Source organism: Haliotis rufescens, unplaced genomic scaffold, assembly GCF_023055435.1.
Source record: "Haliotis rufescens isolate VD_foot unplaced genomic scaffold, xgHalRufe1.0.p SCAF_5, whole genome shotgun sequence".
In the NCBI taxonomy this organism is placed as follows: domain Eukaryota; kingdom Metazoa; phylum Mollusca; class Gastropoda; order Lepetellida; family Haliotidae; genus Haliotis; species Haliotis rufescens.
This window is the reverse complement of record NW_025964223.1, coordinates 15,025,674-15,049,396: the sequence shown is the minus strand read 5'-3', so window position 1 is coordinate 15,049,396 and position 23,723 is coordinate 15,025,674. Positions and strand designations below refer to the sequence as shown.

At 37.4% G+C, this 23,723-nt stretch overlaps 1 protein-coding gene across 3 annotated transcripts in view; it reads right to left on the bottom strand.

The window, feature by feature from the left end:
* Positions 1 to 8,356: 8,356 nt before the first annotated feature.
* LOC124129187 (patched domain-containing protein 3-like) overlaps positions 8,357 to 23,723 on the bottom strand; it is a 76,985-nt gene continuing 61,618 nt past the window's right edge. Inside the window, exons 1-5 of one of the 3 annotated variants that reach the window (XM_046492696.2) lie at positions 15,824 to 15,915; positions 13,953 to 14,012; positions 11,928 to 12,896; positions 11,363 to 11,569; positions 8,357 to 11,117 (exon numbers count right to left, since the gene is read on the bottom strand). In XM_046492696.2, the coding sequence (XP_046348652.1) occupies positions 9,736 to 11,117; positions 11,363 to 11,569; positions 11,928 to 12,896; positions 13,953 to 13,956 (2,562 nt within the window). In that variant the 5' untranslated portion in view covers positions 13,957 to 14,012; positions 15,824 to 15,915 and the 3' untranslated portion in view covers positions 8,357 to 9,735. Of the gene's footprint in view, positions 11,118 to 11,362; positions 11,570 to 11,927; positions 12,897 to 13,952; positions 14,013 to 15,117; positions 15,593 to 15,823; positions 15,916 to 23,723 lie in introns of those variants that run through there. The other 2 variants (XM_046492694.2, XM_048383935.1) reach the window with 2 other exon arrangements.

Below are 23,723 nucleotides of genomic sequence, written 5' to 3'. Positions count from 1 at the left end.
TTGGTCAATCGCATGGGACATGCTCTACAACGGGAAGGGCATGTATAACCAGGGTATTTTGGAAAAAGGGGTTTTTAATATTTACTTAAAATATGGTTTACTAAATTAAGCTTTTGGGTAAAATATGGATGCATATGAGAGAAGTGACCATACAGGGTCAGGGCAACACTCCTGGGGCAAGTGCTGATTGGTTTTGCTTCTCTTAAGTAATAGAGTTTACCTTTCATTAGTACAATGAATTAGTAGAATTGGTCTTGCAATAAAAATGTCAGACGGGAGACAGATAGATGGAACAAAATTGTTAGTCTTATGGTGATCAAATATTTATGAGTATTACTGCTTGATTAGAATGTCAAAATAACATGATTAAGTATCTTTTCGGTGCCTTCCAGTGTGGCAGAGTACTTGAGGGTATTTGATTATATGAGTATGTCCGAGTTGACCAATGACCCTAGAGAGGTAATCAAATTGGTTAGACCAAAGGGCTTGATGATAAAACTAATTACTATGGAAATTGGGGAATGACCATTATGACTCATTTCTCATGATGTCAAATGTGATTTTGGAGGGAGGAGCTAAAATTATCATCGATAGTATTTTGTGAGTTGTCCGAGAGTGGTGCGGGGAGTCGGGAGCATACAGCTGAACAGAAAGGTTCACTGTGGTTTTGGGAAATGGAATAGAGTTAAACGTTCATCAGAAAAACCATCAGGCTCTTCAACCATCATCTAGGTATGTGTTGTATTTATATCAGGCAACAAGAAGAATATATCTGAGGACCATGTGTGTGTATTTATGATTAACTCTATCATAAATAAAAAGGACTGGAGCAAACCATCGGACTTGTGATTTTGAGATAGCTACATCATCCCTAGAACCAAGGAGTAGTTGATTAATACCAAGTGACCATAGGTAGAAGGGTAAAGTACCCGGAACCTAAGGTTACAGTATTAATAGAGAGGCACATTAATTAACGATATTTCATGTAGCGTCATTATGGTAATACAAAATATATGCAAGTGATGTATTAATAGAGAGGCACATTAATTAACGATATTTAATGTAGCGTTATTATGGTAATACAAAATATATGCAAATGATGTATTAATAGAGAGGCACATTAATTAACGATATTTCATGTAGCGTTATTATGGTAATACAAAATATATGCAAGTGATGTATTAATAGAGAGGCACATTAATTAACGATATTTAATGTAGCGTTATTATGGTAATACCAAATATATGCAAGTGAAGTATTAATAGAGAGGCACTTTAATTAACGATATTTCATGTAGCGTTATTATGGTAATACAAAGTATATGCAAGTGATGTATTAATAGAGAGGCACATTAATTAACGATATTTCATGTAGCGTTATTATGGTAATACAAAATATATGCAAATGATGTATTAATAGAGAGGCACATTAATTAACGATATTTCATGTAGCGTTATTATGGTAATACAAAACATATGCAAGTGATGTAATAATAGAGAGGCACATTAATTAACGATATTTAATGTAGCGTTATTATGGAAATACAAAATATATGCAAGTGATCTATTAATAGAGAGGCACATTGATTAACGATATTTAATGTAGCGTTATTATGGTAATACAAAAAATATGCAAGTGATGTATTAATAGAGAGGCACATTAATTAACGATATTTCATGTAGCGTTATTATGGTAATACAAAATATATGCAAATGATGTATTAATAGAGAGGGACATTAATTAACGATATTTAATGTAGCATTATCATGGCCATACAAAATATATGCAAGTGATGTATTAATAGAGAGGCACATTAATTAACGATATTTAATGTAGCGTTATCATGGTAATACAAAGTATATGCAAGTGATGTATTAATAGAGAGGCACATTAATTAACGATATTTAATGTAGCGTTATCATGGTAATACAAAGTATATGCAAGTGATGTATTAATAGAGAGGCACATTGATTAACGATATTTAATGTAGCGTTATCATGGCCATACAAAATATATGCAAGTGATGTATTAATAGAGAGGCACATTGATTAACGATATTTAATGTAGCGTTATCATGGTAATACAAAGTATATGCAAGTGATGTATTAATAGAGAGGCACATTAATTAACGATATTTAATGTAGCGTTATCATGGTAATACAAAGTATATGCAAGTGATGTAATAATAGAGAGGCACATTAATTAACGATATTTAATGTAGAGTTATCATGGTAATACAAAGTATATGCAAGTGATGTATTAATAGAGAGGCACATTAATTAACGATATTTAATGTAGCGTTATCATGGTAATACAAAGTATATGCAAGTGATGTATTAATAGAGAGGCACATTAATTAACGATATTTAATGTAGCGTTATCATGGTAATACAAAGTATATGCAAGTGATGTATTAATAGAGAGGCACATTAATTAACGATATTTAATGTAGCGTTATCATGGTAATACAAAGTATATGCAAGTGATGTATTGATATAGAGGCACATAAATTAACGATATTTAATGTAGCGTTAATATACAGGTTCGATATCACTGGGCGTAAGAGGAAAACCACAGGTGATAATTGTATGGCGTGATCACTGAAAATCAGTTATGACACTAGGTGTTCACGCAATGGTTAAGTATGTCCTGCTCTAACGGTTGAATCATTTATGAATTTGTCGTGGTTAAAATGACAGATAAGCGTACGACTTATTGCTATCTGTGTTAATAGGGTAGACCTATTCAAACTATAATAAAAATCAAGATACAACTCCAAAAGATTTAGATATTTTTGCATTAATTCTGCTTACAATTATGCGACAAAATACCTATTAATATACAACATGTGTACCATATTTTCTTCAACAAAATTGTTATGCTGGTTGCCTCTTTGTATAGCAACAACGATGAGAAAACCAATAAACAAACATTATTTATGAGGAATGACAGGATGGGGTACTCGTCTGATGATAATACGCACTTAGGTTACTTCCTGTGGGTCTAGAATAGGGACTTATGGTTGTTTCTACTCGAGTATCGACACACATGACACTTTTATGTTATCGACTATCGAGTGTCATAGTCGAACCCCTACTTCCTGACACCCCGGGCTTGTTCATCAAAGAATAAAGCTGCCTCACCAAGCATCAACTAATATATGACTAGGGCAGAACTGTGAAAATAAATTTGCCAGGCCGTTTCATCAATCAACGAGGGTCAACAAGAGCTAGGCTATAAAGTTGATCTAACCGAACAATTGTCATTTATTTAACAAATACTGTCAACCAGCATGCATGATCACATATGTATGTATAAATATTTATCATATTATAAGCCCGTGAAGATCCGGGGTAGAATATGTCTTCAACAACCCATGCTTGCCGTAAAAGGCGACTATGCTTGTCGTAAAAGGCGACTTACGGGATCGGGTGGTCAGGCTCGGTGACTTGGTTGATGCATGTCATCGGTCACAATTGCGTGGATCGATGCTCATGTTGTCAATCACCGGATTGTCTGGTCCAGACTCGATTATTTACAGACCGCCGTCATATAGCTGGAATATTGCCAAGGCTCGCTAAATACAATGTTTATTCCTAATGCAGGATATTTACCATCCCCAAACACACAAGCGTGATAACCTCTATATATGTATGTACTAGTTTTATCGTTTAACTACAGCAAAAATGAAATTAACGTATTTATAGCAAGCATTTCCCTTTCCAATTTCCTTTGATAATGATATTTTATTTAAACGAATTTTTCAGCTTCTGCTAGAATCAACCAAAAGGTTACCCTTGATTTTGAGCTGCTTTATCAACTATTCATATTTGAAAAAAGTGATTGCCGTAACCGCACCCTATTTCAAGGACGTCAGTCACATTCGATACGTTCAAGCCGCCTCCGTGGTCTAGTGGTAGAGCGTCCTCCCGGAAATGGTACTTGTTATTACCCTGCTTGGCGCTCGGCATTAAGGAACTAAAACAAGGACTGGTCTGCTCGGAGTCAGTATACTGTGTCTGAGTGGAGTATTCATGTTATAAGTGACTTGATATCTCAGTGGGCTTGCACTATAAAATCGGCATTTGTCCAGACTAGCACACACACATACACGCACGCACGCACGCACGCACACATACACACACACACACACACGTGCACGCACGTAGCTATGTAAGTAAATCAATTTTGAACGCACGTTAAACCCAATTTCACCCCAACACCGATACGTTCAAATTAAAGGGATCTTGAACTGTTATCCAGGACCCATATGTATACAAATCTAGTTTAATAATTTACTCTCTTGTGGTGAAGTTGGCAACAGATGTTACTCTTCACACTGTTGGCCGACATTTTCAGCGGCGTTGTGACGTCATCGATATACCCATCAAACGTTAGACACCACCAAGTAGTTCTATCGAGCAACTAAACCAAATCTCCCTTGACGGCTATCATCCATAATCGGCACCTAATCGCCAGCGCTCAAAGTCAGCGATCTAACCCACTCAGCCACCGAGGCTTCCACAAAAATGAAAGACCGACAACTGGTAGTCTAGATCACGTACTTTGAGTACCCCTCTGACAAGTGTAAATTGGCACGGCTCCCATGGCCGAAAGCTATTAATACACAATGCCATTTAGAAAGTTTGATGGCGATTAGGTGCCTCACTCTGGTAAGTGTGGGTTCGAATCCCGGACGGGACTCAACTCCAAAAAGTACGAGAATCTGTACTTTACTAAGAAAGTGTTATCCCAAACATAACATTTGTTACATTTGACCACTTTCTAAATGGCAATGTGTAATCATAGCTTTCGGCCATGGGCGCCGTGCCAATTTACACTTGTCAGAGGGGTACTCAAAGTACGTGATCTAGACGACCAGTTGTCGGACTTTCATTTATGTTGAAGCCTCGGTGGCTGCGTGGGTGAGATCGCTGACTTTGTGTGCTGGCGTTAGGTGCTCACTCTGGCAAGTGTGGGTTCGAATCCCGGACGGGCCTCAACTCCAAAAAGTACGAGAATCTGTACTAAGAAAGTGTTATCCCAAATATAACATTTGTTACATTTGACCACTTTCTAAATGGCATTGTATATTCAATCGTACTTTTGTTGAAACATGATTTGTATGACATATGACCAATTGCTTTCTTGGAAAAACATTGTGTCTCAATTTGTCGATAACATTGCATATGAAAACCTTCGAAATAATGAATTGTTATTTTTTATATGAACGTATTCACAGTTTTGTCACAAATATCATGTCTTTGAACATCTTTTTTGCCAACATGGCATTCATATTATTTGAAACAAACTATATCAGTTTCACATCACAACTTGATTCAATTTGGAGGTAAAGATACCGTGTTTGCAATATAGAGATGGTTACCTGAAGATTCGACCGCGTATAATTGAGTTTGGAATAGAACGCGCATCTCTAGATCTACATTAAAAACACAGTAGGTTTATCTCCATTGTACCATGAAAAAGGTAAACATGAATTCTTTTGAGTAAAGCAGTATTGGTTCTGTTCAATGTTTGAGTGGGTTGTAAGAAATTAATATAAGGAAAGACCAATACTAGCATTTGAAAAAAAAGTATGGCGCTGTGTATTAAACATTGTTCTTTTAAATCATAATACTTAACTTGCATGTGTTACTGTCAGTGTACGTGTGTAGCAGAGCTTAGATGTTTGACAAAGTTCTGAGCCTCTCATGGAATTGCTTAATAGAGAAATCGTTTGTTTTAGTCAAAACAACAATCGAAAAGTACTTATCAAGTTTCCCTGCTTATTGTACTGTCATGTTACAGCGAAGCAATTTGCTCAATTGACTCGTGTTTTTGTGTATATATATATTCCTCCATGACATCAGTGTCGAAATTATTGATAAATAACATATGCGTAAACATACACACGTTAATCGCGTATGGTTACCGGATAGCGTCAGAAGATGCTACATTCATTCCGCGTAAAGACTGCCCTTTTCATGTAAAGCTGGTTGTTTTACATGTACAGCTAGTTATTATACGCTGGATTATTGCTCGACATAAAGGGAAAGTTGGCTACAGGTAAGCTGAAGTGATCACTCGGCTCCAGATGGATTGACACTTTACTGACCATCGTAAAATGTAAGGACGCTGTCGAATACTTGTAAATCTACTATCAACCTTCTTTCTTACCGTTTCAGATACGGAAACATTTCACATGAAACGATAACTTGATCTATTGACTTTATTTTCAACACTCGAATTGTACATTGTAACAAATTATATAGATTACATGACACTAATATTACATCATTGGATATTACGGGAATATGTTTGTGCTGTTTTGCACCTCATTTGATACACATGAGTGAATACTTTGTGAAGCTGATCATAAAAGCATATTTACAGAGTAGGAATAAGAAAGACAGTCACGTATAAAGTTGCTGTCAGCATTACTACTAAATTTTTTTCTGCATAAATACTGAAGAAAAACGCATAAATACATTTAACAAAAACAACAAAAGTACCACAACGTTTCCAAATCTGCAAGAATACTGTTGTATAACATTTTGCAAAGCACAACGATTGACTTAACTTTACAGAAAGTTTCAACTTTCAGTGATATATATCTTCTTAGGAGACTTTGTTCTAATGCTACACAATTGTTTCAAGTGCTTATGAATATACAGTAAAATCCAAATGATTTGAACATAATGTGATGTTTTTAGCCTCAGCTTCCACAGTCTGACACTTTCAAAGAAGATGTCAATTAAGCCAAATGCATCTTGAGATAATTCTAGAGCATAACAGTACACTTTAAGCAGAAATGGCGCTGAGCAGTCTAAATATCTTTTTCATTATAACTGCCATTGCGGCCAAACTTAAAATATAAATAAAAACGGAAAGTATGTGCTGAGCTCCACTACTAACTACACTCATACCAATTATCATGATATTTTGAACAGAAATGGCTGAGTAATGTCTATAAAACAGTTTCCATTTTCATTTTGGCCGTACTGCAAAGTTCAAATCAAGGCCAAACTTTTAAATATGGACGACATATGTTGAGCCCAACTGCTAACTACACATGATTTTCATTTCATTATATTTTCAAAAGAGCATGACTGGGTAATGGCCATGAATAGGATTTTTTAATGTGGCTGCGTTGAGGTCAAATTGAAAATCAGTTTCGAACCACTTGGACAAATTTAGGTGTCATGACTGGTGAAAAGAAGCATGTCAAGATTTAGCTTTACCGGTCCAGTGGTTTCTGAGAAGATGCTTTCGACGGATGACCCACGTTTTCTTCTTCTCCAATATGACAACTTTATTTGATTGCTGACCAAGTGCCTTGAACAAACCTAGTACTACACAAACTAGGTGCAGGCGGCAGATCCTTTTTGAGAAGATTAAGTTTCAACTCAAAGATCCATTTTTGATGGCTTGAGAAACCTTGAATCCCGTCATAGTAACATGAGTCATACTAACATTATAGTAACAGACGGAAGGGCATGTCACTTCAATATACGAGTGAGTGAGTGAGTTGGGTTTAACGCCGCTTTTAACAGTATTTCAGTTTTATCGCGGCGTGTCAGCTGAATGTGGGAGGAAAGCCCAAAATGATGCAGGTCTCAGACGTTTACCACTTCGGTGAAACCCACGAGCACGGGTATGGTGCTGACAAACCTAGAAACATAATCGGGGCGAACCGGAATTCGAACCCACTATCATAGGTTTCTGGCGTGCCCAAGGGATGCAACTCTGCACAACGAATCGCGGCGCCATAGACGACTGGGCCACCCGTGCTCCCCTCAATATACGAAGATGTACGAGTATAAACTTTATTTGCAAATGAATCAAACAATCATTAGATCGGTTATTTTGTATTTTGATAAAAATATTTAAGTGTAGATCAATGTGTTATGTATCTGTATCTCTGGCTCTTCTCTACATTGATGATTATTATTAGTTAGAAACAAAGCAGATATAACTTCGATGCTATTGATCATTGCAAATTGCAGAAGGGAACTCAGAATCAAATTTCAAACAAACAAATATGTTATTCATTTGTTATTCTTCATAAACTGCCACATTGTAACCTTTCTCAGGGTAATATATTAATCTCATTTTCTATCGAAGAGATAGATGATAAATAATAATGATAATGATATTTTCACTTCAAACAATAATGTATCTGAATAAATAGTAAAGTTTAGTCCAGACTGATGCCGATTTATCACATGCCGGTTTAGCACACTGAGCTACCATGCCGCAGTTTAACATGAATACCCCACTCAGACACAGTATAGTCCTTAATGACGAGCGCCAGACAGAGTTACAACAATTTAAGTACCATCTTTTAACGTCTTTTGGTATGACGCGGCCAGGGATCGCGATCGAACTCCGGGCTGACGCTCTGCCACTCGACCACGGAGGCGGTCCTCAGTGACTGAAGGCAAACTGGACTGTCCCCAATGTAAAAAGTATTTAAAGCACAGGGCCTAGATTTTCGAAACGATCGTAGCCCTAAAATTATCGTAAAGTTATCGTAAGGAAATCGTAGGCTATCGTAGCCTATTTTCGAAACTATCGTAGCCCTAAGATATCTTAAGTTTATCGTAGATCTAAGATAGCTCCATACCTGTCGTAAGTATATTTTACCTTCATTCAATATGACGGCATACTTTGCGATATGCGAAATATGTGTATAGTATATTTGTATAAAGAGTATATGTAATCTTTTTCTAGCAAAAGTAATTGTATTTTATTTCGTTTAAAAACAACACCTAGGCTATCTATATTAATGGCAGACAAATATTTGATAACAAGTGATTAAAAACTGTCTGTTGAACAATTGCATTCTTCAAAAACGGATGATTAAGGCATATAGATGTTTCCATTAAATAGACAATTTATTGAAATTTTGACAACAAAAGTTAAGCACAGATTTTCGTATCAGAAAATCAAATAAAGAATGGGTTCCCATGCTCGCTCGGGTTTAAAATGTCGTCAAAAAGTATCATAGTTTGAGTGAGTGAATATTGCTTAACGCCGCATCAGCAATTTTGCAGCTATTCGCGGCAAATCATAGTTTGAACATTGACAATCAGTCAGTAACTCTATAACTGCACACGTGAACTTGTCTACTCATTTCATTCACATCTCCTGTGTTATGTTTTTGGTAACAACTGTGACATTTCAACAACAATATCGACATTAAAAATCAGGTGGAATACTATATTTATATTTTAAAGTGGAATAAATTATAATGAACTTGCTAGAGGTAAACATGCTTTTTTGGTTATGGAGTGAGCAGATCCACACTGGATAGTTGGTTGCCGATATCATATTATAGTTCCCCATTTCCTCTATCATCTGGAAGTTTTGTTAACTAAAACGGGTTTTTGAAAAGAAAGTATTAACGTTCAAACGCATCCTCGTTTACTAAAACCCGATGAAACACGTTAAATCTGTGTTTTAAAGATCCTTTGGAAACACGTGTTCATTCATTGGTTAGCTGTAAATACGTAAAACGAGACGAGCTCCAGACGAAACTTGATTAAAAGGTTTGTGTTTTGAACAACCCCTCTCAATATTCTAAGAAACGGTGAACAATAAAGTATATTTTCTAATATATTATCTACAGAATAATTATCGTCTCATGAACATGTTTGTTGCCAATGGCCTTGAGCATAGAATTCATCAAATGTATAACAAAATGATATTCAATGTTTCAGAAGAGTAAGTATGTTAATTAGTTGTTTCTCCAACTACTGAAACAGCTCGACGAGGTGGGTCAGGATTTTTTCCAGGTGAGCCCATCGGTCCAATTAGGGACAGAATCACTGGAAGAAGAAACACTGCATGCAGCATACCGAACAACATGACCGTGAGCATTATGTTGAAGAAGGATTTGAAGATGTAGGACTCAGAAAAAACCAGGATGATGACACCAAGAAAGGAGGAGAGGGCACCATTTAGTATGGGACCAGAAGCATGGACAATAGCATATTTGGCTTTTTCATGACGAGTGCTACCTGTCCCCAGCATGAAGGCCGAACAGACGTGGACGCTGAAATCAACCGAGAAGCCGACAGACATAATGAGATGGATCATGGTGATCGAGCTGAGACTAAGATCCCAGAAGTACAGGAAGCCGAATATCCCGATCAGAATGGATACAATGTTGAGAACAACTAGTATTATCATGAGGGGGTGTGGCATGAAGATACACGTGACCACCGTCATAACGACAAGAGCTACCCCCACCGTCTGAAGAGTGCTGGGCAGGATGGCGACGTACTGCTCGAAGAAAATGAAGGCAGGGTAGTAAGTGTAAACTGACAGGGGAGAGCTATCGGTCAGCTCTCGCATCCGAGTCATCACTCTAGCCTGCTCATTTGAGTCCTTGATATCATCAGAGAACAGATAACAGCGACTCGCAATGATATGCCCACCGTTACCGTCAAAAGCCACGTCGTTTTGGAATGTTGGTGTAATATTCAGAAAGATGTGCACTCCTGATACAAAATTTGTCTCACTCCTATTGTTAAAATTTGGAGAGTTTATGTAATTATTCAACCAACAAATGGATGATAATGAATTTACTTCACTATCTGTTTGTGCATCAGCAAGCAATTTGTTAATATGTGCTATTGTTTCTTTGTTCCAATAGTTGGTCGAGTCTTCAAATATGAAAGGAATTGGGAAAGTATTGGGAAAGTACGTGTCTTTGGTATCAGTATAGGAATAGAAATGGGAGGATGGTGAAACCAGATTCTTTAAATCAAGACCTTGCTTCAGGTTCACAACACCATATATCGCGACACCAAGGTATGCTAAAAACACAACTATGACTGTTATTTTACCAACAACATGAAGGAGTATGACTGGGAGTACTTTTCTTGGACCAGTCTCGCATATGCTTTCATCCTGCCCCCTTTTATTAGGAGGTGCTCCTCCACATAAGTACACTTGGAGAAATGTTTTCTTCTCCTTCTTGTAGTCCTTCCGACTCTTCACCCTCAGGCAGGTCAGGCAGTGGCGCTTTTCCTCTACCCGGCGTCCGTGAAGACTTAGACAGGGTGCGAAGAAGAAGCACTGGTACAGGTAGGAGAAGATGACGGCCACTCCTGGGAGAACATATATGGCATCATTTGTAGAACGATACATAGTCAGTATATGAAAAAGCATAATTTAATAAAAAATCTGTACATGTATATTAAATGGAATACTGATCTTCTATGTTAGCATTGCCATGATGGAAATAACTCCCTCCCTCACATTATGAATTATAATTCCACCCCCATTCATTCATTCATTCATTCATTCATTCATTCATTCATTCATTCATTCATTCATGAATGAGAATCAATACCTGTATATACACAAAAATTCCGGACGCTGATGAAGACGGATGATGTTCCAATTATGAAGGCCAGGAGATCAGTGAGGGACGTGATGGTGATACCGATACCCGCCGCGGCAAAGGTCATTCCCATCCTCTCGGACACGGACTTGTCTTGGTGAGGGTAGGTCTCCGCCCAGCTGGACATCAACAGGAACATGTCGTCCACACCAATACCTGTTGTAAAATCAGTTTCAAATAAAAGCAATATAACCCTTTCCACATTCAAAAGATACCTCCGTCAAAAGCTGAGTCGATTGTACGATTCCGACTATATAATGAGCATGTGTTTATGAATCACAATCCAATGTAAAGGCAAGTCAATTCAGTTCAGATGAAAAAACACCCACGGGAACATATGGTATAATTCAAAATAGGGAATTGCATCGGACATCATTCATGTGACTGAGCTTTATTTAACGTTATTGTGAAGTAAATGATGTCACAAGGCTTGATGAAAGTAGGCTGTAATTTATATTTACTTTATTGAATCAATTAGGAGCGTTCTACGTGTATATTGTAGATATGCAGATACCTAGGACCAGAAATGGCATCGTCCCAACAATGTTGACAAACTTCATTCCACACAGACTGACAAGACCAAAGGCAGACGCTATCCCCATTCCAGCTGCTAGAACACCCGCCCAGGACGCCCATGTCCTCGATGACACCATGTCTCCACCAGCGACAATTGTTGCGTACGCGATCATCAACGTGAACGTTATTGAGAAGTAAGTGATGTCGCCGCCAGTGTTGGCATTTAGTTCCTTGTCCAGTGACTGCGATGTGGCATAGTTGATGGTTACGTTGTCAGGTCTCAAACTTGACATTACTTTAATAAACTCATCTTCCCAGGCAACCGCTGCAGCACGAAGGGTGTCCGAGTCCTGCCTCAGGTGGAAGGTTACTTTCAGATACCCCGCTGAAACTAATTTACCTTGGTTTGCATGGACTTTCCCTAAGATTTGAGATAAATCTACATTGTTCCACACTGGATAAGTTATGCCAACGGTAATAGTGTCATTGAATGTATCCCCAGATCTGTAGCAGTTTCCATCTTGTCTGGCACATACATCAGAGTATGCATACTCAATATTGTTTTGCGTTACATGTATGTTCTTGATATAATCTATATAGAATTTTATAGTAGACATTGAGTCAATAACATTTGCAGCTGAAAATATAACGTCTCCATACAGATCGGATTTTGTCAATGAACGTGGGGAGAAGTTGTTGCCGGTGTCGTCTTTAAATACAGCCTGGATCTTCGCTCTGTCCTTGGACGCCTGGCTTCCCACTGGGGTATACAGAGTTTCTGTGTCCGACTCCGATGTCAGTCTCAACATCCCACAGCTAAGACCAGCAGTCACGAGTAATGACAACGCGATCAGCTTGATAGGATTGGAGCCAATCAGGGTTCCAAGAGTTCTGAATCGGTTCTGGTACCATGTAGAGACACGCGAAAAACAATCCATGTTTTTATTAGATTGACGTCCCTGTTCATCTGTAATTAAAAAGTGAGAGATGTGTTTATCAATTAACAATCATACAATACTGAACAAATTCAATGAAGACAGCAGTGACTAATGGATTTCAACGTGTTTGTAATTATTTCAATCTGACGTTTCCATCGTTTTCATACACGCCAGTTGTATCCAGAGAAAACAAAATGTGTTTAGAGTTTACCTTTCAGCTATGTATCAACGAGAAAATAAGATAGAGTATTTAAACACCCATAAAACAGTAAAACAATTCTAGAAATATAACAGATGTTATGTTATTTTAAGGGCATTTTCTTATTTCAATTACAGAACTATTTAAAACATGGACTATAAACCATCAGCCCTAATAGGATTTTTTTACGTGATCACCCTGGTTACTTTTATGTATGCCTTAACCATTTTAGCCATAAATAAAAAGATACTAACTGTCGAAAACCTTAAAATTCTGGTTAATGACATTTTCCCCAATCAGTATGGATTTATGTGACACTATGAGGTGACAACAATTTAAAATACTCTAAAAAGCATACATACATGCAGAATATGCTTTATTTCTCTCAGAGCGCTATCATCGGCATTAGAGGTACAGCATTAATTCATCAACATTTTTATCACTACATGCAAATATACTATATATATCAACAGATTTACCGAGCAGTGGCTTCAGTAAATAAACATACAGGGTTATAGGGTTCAGTTACGAGACATATTGATGGGGTAAAATAACAGTATTATAATTTTACAAAATTTGGATCATTTCTAAATGTTCCTATTCTTTTACTTTAGGGATACATTAAGGAGGTTCATCCTCACCAGGTTTAAGTAAGATTTCATGGATAAGTCATGTGTGGCTAATATCGTCACAATAAAACAGAAATAGAGAAAACAAATTGAGAAGTGACATCCCGTCGTCACAAGAAAACCTGGCATAAGCACATTTTAAGGACTTTCCTATGTGGGTACCACACAACACATGCCAATTTGCGGTGTCTGCTAAAAAGGCTCGTCACCATAATTAGACCCAATTACAAGGTGAGAATGACATAACTATCACTTACCCATGTCACCGCCTTGTCTTCCAGAGGTTTAGAGATTCCCCTTCAAAGAAAGTAGGAGTTCTGAAGCAAGAATTGGAAACGAATATCAATATGTAAATAAACTTGTCACGTGATATTTCTTGAACATCTAACGCTCGTGAACTATGTCGTTCATTTCAATGTGAAATGTTCGCGATTCGCCTCGTGCTAATATTTCTTTTTTATACATCTGGTAATGTAACAATGCAGTATGTGGTCCACGTCCTTGTATGAAAAGTGAAGAGGGAGTTGATTTTTGTGGAAATTTCTCTTGTCTTGTCAGATAACATGATTATCACATCAAGCACAAATGTCAACTTGTACGTGTCAGGACAACGGCCAGGTGTTCCATATGGGATGTTTTTTCTTACTGTTCTTTGCCTGAAATCAAGTGTTATTATTTCATGTAACCATAGGATACCCTCAGATAATCATATGTTGTGGCAAAATACCATTTTTACCTTCTCGGTCTGCAATATCCCTCATTACTCGCAATAGTACATTCGATTCAGCTTTGGCAGAGATTTCTTATGAATATGAAAAAAGGGTTTTGTCGCTTATATTTACTTTACTTATTCCTTTTACTGCCAATTTCATCTATATATGGAGCACATTTCATACTTTCGTGTGAAACAGGGGCGTGAAGTGCACATACGATTTTTATGAATTCGGTTATTTCTAACCATATTGGTAATAAAACAACAATAACGTCACCCTTTCATTCTCGTATGTAACCCCTCGGTTAATACATTTAAAGACAACTAGCGGCGTAAGGTATCAGTTAAATAGAAAAACATGTCGTCATGTACAGATTATCATGATACATTGAAAAAATGAATTGTGATCGATATTATTTATCAACCCTCAGAATAGACACAGTCGGTTCTATTTTAGAAGACAGGAATATTTTTTATGTGATATGACACTTTATAGCACCCAAACTTGAATTGTCATGTAAATTCAGTTCTATATACATAACACTAGGCGAACATAACCAGCAAGAAGTGGTTGGAATAGAATATATAGTGTTTGTCTCAAAATGTTTGCAAATGTTTCCGTAAAATAATACCATTAGCTCATACAATGACAGCTCTAACAGAGCATATACATTTAAAAAGTTGTTGTTTTCAAAATCAATATAACTTACCAGTATCACCTCAGACTGAGGAAGAAGTGTTACAATTAGTAATACGATATCGTGTTTTACTTTCCTCTCAGTATTGAAAACCTGCCACACAATCCATCTGTTACACCTATTGGCCAGTATCTTGCCTGCACTGCAGACGTTATCAAACACTGGTGATTTATGACCTCACGTGTTGAGCAGCCCTAGACCAGGAAGTTTAACACACATTACATTTGGATGAGGTTGGTGGCCCTACCAGAATCTGAATATTCAAATCGGCGTTAAACAAAATTCACTCACTCACTCACTCACTCACTCATACGTGATATGAAAATCGATTTATATCCTTTAGCGTTTGTACATCAGAATATACGTACCGTCAATCTGCAGACACTTCTTGCGTCGAGGGACGAAATGATCACATGGCTGTGATTTCATAGAAATAATACAACAAACACGATAATTATGAATTCGTAAGAACAACAGCCGCAGCCTTTCCAACAGTTTCCATAGTGACAAGGTGATAATACATTAATGATGACAAAGACCGTATATATATATGCATATAGTAATTAGATAACAAGACCAATGGGGGTCACAACTGAAACAGCAGATATACAGAAGAAAATAACCAAACTTCAGATGCCCAAATCTTTATGAAAATATTTGAACATAACATCTCCTTGTGCACCTACACAGTGTATGGCTGATGAGGAATAAAACATACCTTTTCAATAAGATAATCTTCCATTTTTTTGTTTATGAGTAAACAAAGAGTATTGAAGAACTGTAGGATTTACCGAGGTTGAGTTCCGCGAAAACGTGAGCGTATTACTTGGAAATGTACAATAGCCTAGTGCACACGTCATGTGACAATCTTATCTAATGTAAACATGTTTAGGAAGCTTTGAGATTACCAGTAAATTTAGGAGTGTAATAAATCAGTAATCAGTAATACGTAATCAGTAATACATGATTTTGCACGAAAGAAAATTGATAACATTGTTATTTCCATGTTCTTAAAAAAAATAATCGGACTTATCTTGTCAGACGGTCACAGTTAGTAATATAATCCAATTTTTTTAAAGATCGCGGGAAAAATCAAACCATAGAATTCATACTTTCAAATATTTACAATGCGTTGTGCCAAGATATTAACTATCTTTAATTATCTGTGACATAGAATAGATACATTCGCTTCCTTACTTACACTTCATCTAACTGCTCAGCGTTATGTACATATATTACCCAAAAGGGCAAGGATATTAATGCAATCATTTCCAGTTACTAGTATTCTCACTGAGCATTTTTGGACTCTATGCTGCTTGGCTAGTTCACGTCTATTGCTCCATTCTTACAATGTTTGCGAAAGGCCCATTGCAATGAGTCGTAATATTAGCGCATTGTCGAAATTACGCCTGTTATAAAGCCTATATTATCACAAACATATTGTGTAATCCTATTTGGTAATGTTTCCAAATAAATGTTGTTTCCTGTAATAAATAAAGTGGAGTTGTATTTTCACCTAAAATGTGATTAGGTTGGATTCCCTGTATGCACATGATAATATTTTTTTGTTTTAAATTTATAGATATTTGAGAAAGCACACAAAATGGAATTATAAAATTGTACTGGATCAAAATATTTATGTGGAACGAAAAACCTTTGTAAGCTTCATATCAATAGTAAACAAACTTAAACTGTTTCTAATGACAGGGAAATAAGAGGATTTATGTAGACCAATAGTCACGTTCAATAGCTTTCAACCACATTCTTTTGAAAACATGAGCTGAACTGAAAAACATAAAGAAATAATTTTTCTATCTGAATATTAAATGATGTTGATCCAGTTGTATGAATTGCAAAGGTGACAGACGATTATCGCTTTCTATTTGCTTATCAATGTTGAAAAACACGTCATAAAAACAAATTCTACATACAAAAATATATTATCAGTATTACAAGAAGCAAGTTTGATGATGTAATTGTGAACTGACATAGCTTCAATAATCATAATTTAAGTTTTGGTCATTTGAACTACGAGTGACACCATATCAAAGAAAAGGCACGGTCATTTCAAACAGGGTATTCATAATGATAATAATACTCACCCGGGACCTCCTCAGAACAGATCCCCCTAACTCACCACCCTTACATGGATGACAATGGAGGATCTACAATCAAAAACAGATTCTGCTTGTCGAGTCCTTTTCTAATGATATCGGCATGTCCTTTAAACTCGACAAATGCAACATGCTTCATTTAACATCGTGTATTACCAAAGCTGCTGATGTTTGTGGTATAACGCAACATGAATCGTCATCACGACAAAGAGTGGATGCTGTGTGGCATGATAGTGATTGTGAAAAACTGAAACGTGAAAAATATGATACCCTTAATATGTTTAGGATCACTGGTGACTTTACTTATCTTCATGAATTTAGACGTTTAAGAAATATGTATAGATAAGTGATTATGAAGACAGTACTGTTATTAATCTTTTGTCGAATTCATCTAACTCTGAGGTATTTTGGAGTAATATTAAGAATCTCATGTGTCAAAGGGATCATTCTATATCATCCATATCTACATATGAGTGGTTGAACTATATTGAACATTACTGATTTTGATGTTGATATTGATAACCTAAATAATGCTGAAATGTTTATTTCAGAAAATGTTGATGCTGTTTGCAGCTCGTGTGATGGCTGCGATATTTTAAATAGTTATATTACATATGAAGAGGTTTTGAATGCTATAAATGATTTGAAAGATGGGAATGCAGCAGGTCCTGGCGCAGTTCTTCCACATATGATTAAATGTTGTAAAGCTATTCTTATTCCATATTTAGTCGTGTTGTATAACACTATATTGCAGAGGGGACAGTACCCAGAGGATTGGGCTCGAGGTCTTCTGAAACCACTTCATAAGAAAGGGAGCAATGCTGACGTTAATAATTATAGGGGTATTACCCTTAGCGATATATTTGGTAAAGTTTTTTACATTTATTTAGAACAAAAGACTAACTTTGTTTTGTGACATATTTTAAAAGCTTCCATAATCTTAAGCTGGCCTCCGGACAGGATATAGCACAGGTGATAATATTTTTGTTTTGCAGAGTTTGATTCAAAAGTACTTATCTAAGACAAATGAACGATTTATTGTTTATTTGTTGATTTTAAAAAAACAACCTTTGATTGTGTAAATCGTAAATTGTGGTATATTTTGTTAGGAAAAGGTTTACATGGTAGAGTTCTTGTGGTAATTAAAGATATGTACTCCAAAGTTACATCAGCCGTTAAGTTATCTAATTATGAAATTACATGTTTCTTTGATACTTTAAGTGGTGTCAGACAGGGATGTCCATTGAGTCCTCTGTTGTTTTCTTTATCTATTGTTGAGCTAGAACTTATTTTGCAATCTTCAGGACAGAGAGGTATTTTTGTTGGACAGGACTTTCTGTTATATTTTGTTATTATTATGTGCAAATGACTTATGTTTATTTGATGACAGCGGTATTGGTCTACAGAGAAAGATTGATATACTTTAAACATTTTGCTTGAAATGGGGATTGCAAGTAAACTTGGATAAAACTGAAATTTTAGTTTTCAGGAATGGTGGCAAACTCAGAAATACAGAGAATTGGAAATTTGGAAACATAAATATTAAAGTTTCTACTTATTACAGCTACCTGGGTTTAATATTTGCAAACCGTTTGTGTTTGACTTCGGGCGTCAATACCCTGGTGAAAAAGACTAATAAAGCTCTCTTTGCATTGAAGCAAATAAGAATTCGTTTTAAGAATATCCCTATCTCCGCCTTATTTAAGATTTTTGATAGGCAAATAAAGCCCATATTGTTGTACTCGTCAGAAGTGTGGGGTTTTAACAAAATGACGGCAGTTGAAAAATTTCTTTTGAAATTTTGTCAGTTTGTTTTGGGTGTTGGAAATCATGTAACAAGTGCAGCAGTACTAGGAGATTGTGGAAGATATGGATTGTATGTTGATCATCATAAAAGGTGTATAAAATATTGGTTTATTATTGAAGTCTCTAGATGATGCTGGTCGCATTACATGGGTCACATATGTTAAAAAATGTTATTTGATTATGGATTGGGATTTGTTTGGATTTCGCAAGAAGTTGGTGATTGTAAAATATTTATTGATACCTTTGTATAAAGACTAAAAGATTGTTATTAACAAGAATGGTATAGTAAAGTTTGTGAATCTCGTAACATTCTATAAAGAATTTAAGTTACTTTTGAACGTTGAATTCTATTTAACAAAATTATCTAGCCAACGTTATAGACATATTATTTTCCTGTTACGACCTGGTGAGCTACCCTTGACGAAAAATATTGGTAGACGCTGTGGTGTGGAATATTCTCAAAGACTTTGTAATTATTGTGACATGCAAGCTGTTGAAGATGAGTTCCATTTCATGTTAGTATGTCCATATCCTGCATTTAAGAAACAGATGTTTCCCAAAATATTATTGTCATAACCCATGTTTAAGAAAATTATACTCTCTAGTGTCATGTTATGCATGCATGTACAACTCTCTATTTGTTAGACAAAACGCACATCTGTCTCAAAATTGATTTTTGTAATGTATTGTACGTGGGCCAATGGCCTTTCTTCTGAAAAAACTTTGAAACATGCTTCATTTGAAACGTGGCAAGGTCGAAGAGGGAGGATCAGTCAGTTTACTTGGGGGAGGAGTTATTGACCATCTCGTGGAAGGTCAGGCCTATACGTACTTAGGGATGCAGATTAGGGACAAACTCAAGAATGCCCATATCAAGGACAAACTTCGGGCAGAGTACAAATGTAGACTGAAGAAAATCTGGAGTTCAGAGCTGAACGCTCGCAATAAAGTCAAAGTCACAAATTCTTATGCTGTACCCGTCCTTTTGTATTCTTTTGGAAACAAGAAATTCAGGATATTGACACCCTCACACGAAGAATCATGGCAGACAATATATCCCACCATCCTCGCTCTTCTCTCAATCTCTTATATTTACCAATTATGATGGGTGGGCGTGGTCTGATTAATGTGGAGGCTCTTCATGATAGAATTGTTTTGTGCACGTTTGCACACATTTATTTGTCTGATGATCCTCTTGTGAAGCATGACAAGCCTCACGATGAAAACAAGGCATTCAACAGTTCTCTAAAACGAGTAAAGGATGTGGGACATAATATCAATGTCAGTCTTGATAATGTTGGTAGTTCTGTACTGCTAGACGGTACAAAAATGAGCGTCAGTCTCATCCAAGCGATCAAATCGGCCATGGCTCAAGGCGAGGCTTTCTGAAGGACCACTGCATCGAGTTTATGTGCCGTGTGTTGAGAAGATAACCAACTCTGCAGAGTCCTTCGCTTGGATGAGGTCGGCTGGCCCGAAAAGTGAAAAGAAGGCTTTCTGTTTTCTGCTCAGGACCCGTCACTTCCCACTCGAAACCGTCAATGTGTGATTTTGCATCAAAATGAAAATATGAAATATAGATTATGTAATGAATTTAATGAGACTGCCCAGCACATTGTCCGTGGATGCCAAGCTTTGGCACAAACCCAGTATCTTAAACGACATGATGGTGTAGCTCGATCCTTTTATTGCCGTCTTCGCCATGCTTGTGGTTTTGACACAGAGGCCCACCCATGCTAGACCCGGAATATGTAGAGGCCGTCATTGAAAATGATAAATAGAAAATTCTTTGGAATAGGCCCATTTACAGCCTAAGACGTATCCAGGCCAACAAACCTGATCTTGTTTATATCATTGAATTTCCTGTCCTCTTTGACACTAATGTGATTGACAAGATTGAGCAACATGGCAACTATGCGGACCTCACTTTCGAAATGTCCCGCTTGCATCCCAAGTACCGAGTTGTTTTCGGTGCCTTAGGTTTGGTACCTCCCTATCTGTTGACTGACCTGGTTTGCTACCAGGAATACAGCCCTTCTGACAATCTGGGTAATGCAGAAGGCTGCAGTGTTGGGGAGTCTTCACATTCTCCGAAAATAACCAGCCTGACTGTGCCAGGATCACCCAAACCCTCTTTGCTGCATTTTTTTATTTTAATCTGTTAATAATAATAATGATGATGAGGAGGATGATAATGGCTTAATACACTCTTAAAAAACAGACACACAAGGCTAGATTTGTGAGGAAGGAAAATATGCTCTTAAAAAAAAAGCAACGCAAAACAGATATTTTTGGATATAAAAGGAAAATTAGCCGACCAAGAGGTGCAAAATGAAGAGGTTTAATGTGTTATAGTGTCAGTGACAAATTCCCCAGATCAAAATGATCACAAGAAGGACATCGAAACTATTAGTCGGGAAACACGTAAGATTCGGATAAACGCACCAAGTGCATTAACAAAAGGGCCATGGAGCTGCACCTTGTACGGTTCCTTGTATAAATGTATTTTCCTACCTTTCTTTTTTTGAGGAGAATTCATTTATACGAGGAACCGAACAAGGTATTGAGCCAAAATGTCGTGGAGACAACACTTGGTGATTGTAGTCGTCCCAGTTATCGGTACATAGGAAATGACCAAGGTGAGGGTCAGCTATCATCAATAACGCGTATGTCCCCCGGTGGAATCGATAGCGGCCTGACATCGCCTGCCCATGGAAGAGACGTCTATCCAATTCATCCCACGGGTGCTTTATCGGGTTCAAATCCAGGATTCTGGAGGGCCAGGGGAGAACATCAACATTGTTGTTGTGTAGAAAGGCTCTTGTGATCCGTGCTGTGTGCGGTCGAGCGTTGTCCTGCTGGAATATAGCGTTGACGTTGGCTGCAATTGGGAGGATGTGTGGTAGGAAAATTTCGTTCATGTATCGTTGGGCCGTATGATTGCCCTGGATATGAAACAAACCTGTCCTGCCATGATGAGAGATAGCCGCCCATATCATAACGCTACCCAGACCAAACCTGTCCACTTCCTGTACGCAGTTTCCGGCGCAACGTTCTCCCCGACGTCTGTAGACCAGTGCTCTTCCATCCCCTCGACGGAGGAGAACTCTTGATTCGTTGCTGAACCAGACATCTCTCCATCGCAGTTGAGGAAATACCCTGTTTATTGTTGACGATGTTGTCGACTCAATATGACGCGTCGAACAGGACGTCTTGCTCGTAGACCTGCTGCTCTTAAACGGTTTCGTGCGGTCTGGTCGGAGATTCTGCGCAGTCCGGGTATTTGGGATGCGGTTGAGGTGGCTGTGGTCGTCCTTTCACGTAGGTGGCGCAGTCGGAATTAGCGATCTTGGGCAGGGGTGGTTACTCTTGGTCGTCCCGACCTTGGCCTATCACGTGTTGACCCATGCTGTTGAAATCGATCTCATAGCCTTGTGATGGTGCTGGTGCTACATTGAAAACCGTGGCAACATCTGATCGGGATTCACCTGCCTGCAAGCGGCATATGACGTTGTTTCTTTGCACTTCTGTTAATCTTGGTACTGTCAAAAACCCTGCACTTTATTACCCTTCAAAGTGAAGCTGTACGTGCAGTGCGTGCAGCTCCATGGCCCTTTTGTTAATGCACTTGGTGCGTTTTTCCGAATCGTACGTGTTTCCCGACTAATGGTTTGCATGTCCTTTCTGTGATCATTTTGATCCGGGAAATTTTTCACTGACACTATAACACATTAAACCTCTTCATTTTGCACCTCTTGGTCGGCTAATTTTTCTTTTATAGCCAAAATTATCTGTTTTGCGTTGCGCATGTGTGGCTGCTTGTACTAGTCCGGATTAATGCCGAATTTATAGTGCTAACCCACTGAGATGCCATGCCGCAGTTTAACATTAACACCCCACTCAGACACAGTATACTGACTCCGAGCCTACCTATGTGTTTATGATTGTATTATAGTTGAAATGCTTAAATACTCATTATCTGATATCAGGCCTTTCTTGTTACAAGTTTCTATCGAGTTTTTGATACAGGTGTCTGGTCGAAATCTACTATTATTGCATTATTCAAGAATGGAAACGTATATAAAAGCGCCCAAACCCTTTCCATATTCACAAGAAATCTCTGCTAAAAGAGTTCATTGTTACCATTCCAACTATATCATGAGTATGCGTTTATGAATCGCTATCGAACAGTGATTATACCAGGTGTCCTCGAAACGGTGAGCGTATCAGAAATACATGCAAAGGCAAGTCCATTGATCATATGAAAACCAAAAGGGGAACATGTGGTACAAGTAAAAATAAAATGGAATTGAACTTGACATTAGTTTTTGTCACTGAGGCGACACATTTGGAAATGTTCTCCACAGAATATTTTAAACAGAATGCAGAAATTCATTACGTTCCCACTGAACAAATCTATCTAATAATGTAAAACAAAAGGGAGAATCACATACATATCGCAATAGGCAATAGTTTTTTTTTCAATAGATTTTTTCTTGCTGCGTGTGTGTCCATGTGGCTGTCTGTACTAATGATATCAATATTTTTGAACCAAATTTTATATGATTCAGAAAACAGTTCCATTTGCAGATGAAACCTTGCAGTCCCGAGAAATGAATATAGAGATCAAGCACTGTAACATGAGTGCCGAGTAAATATATACTATGCCTGTAAGCAAAACATGTTCCAGAACTACAT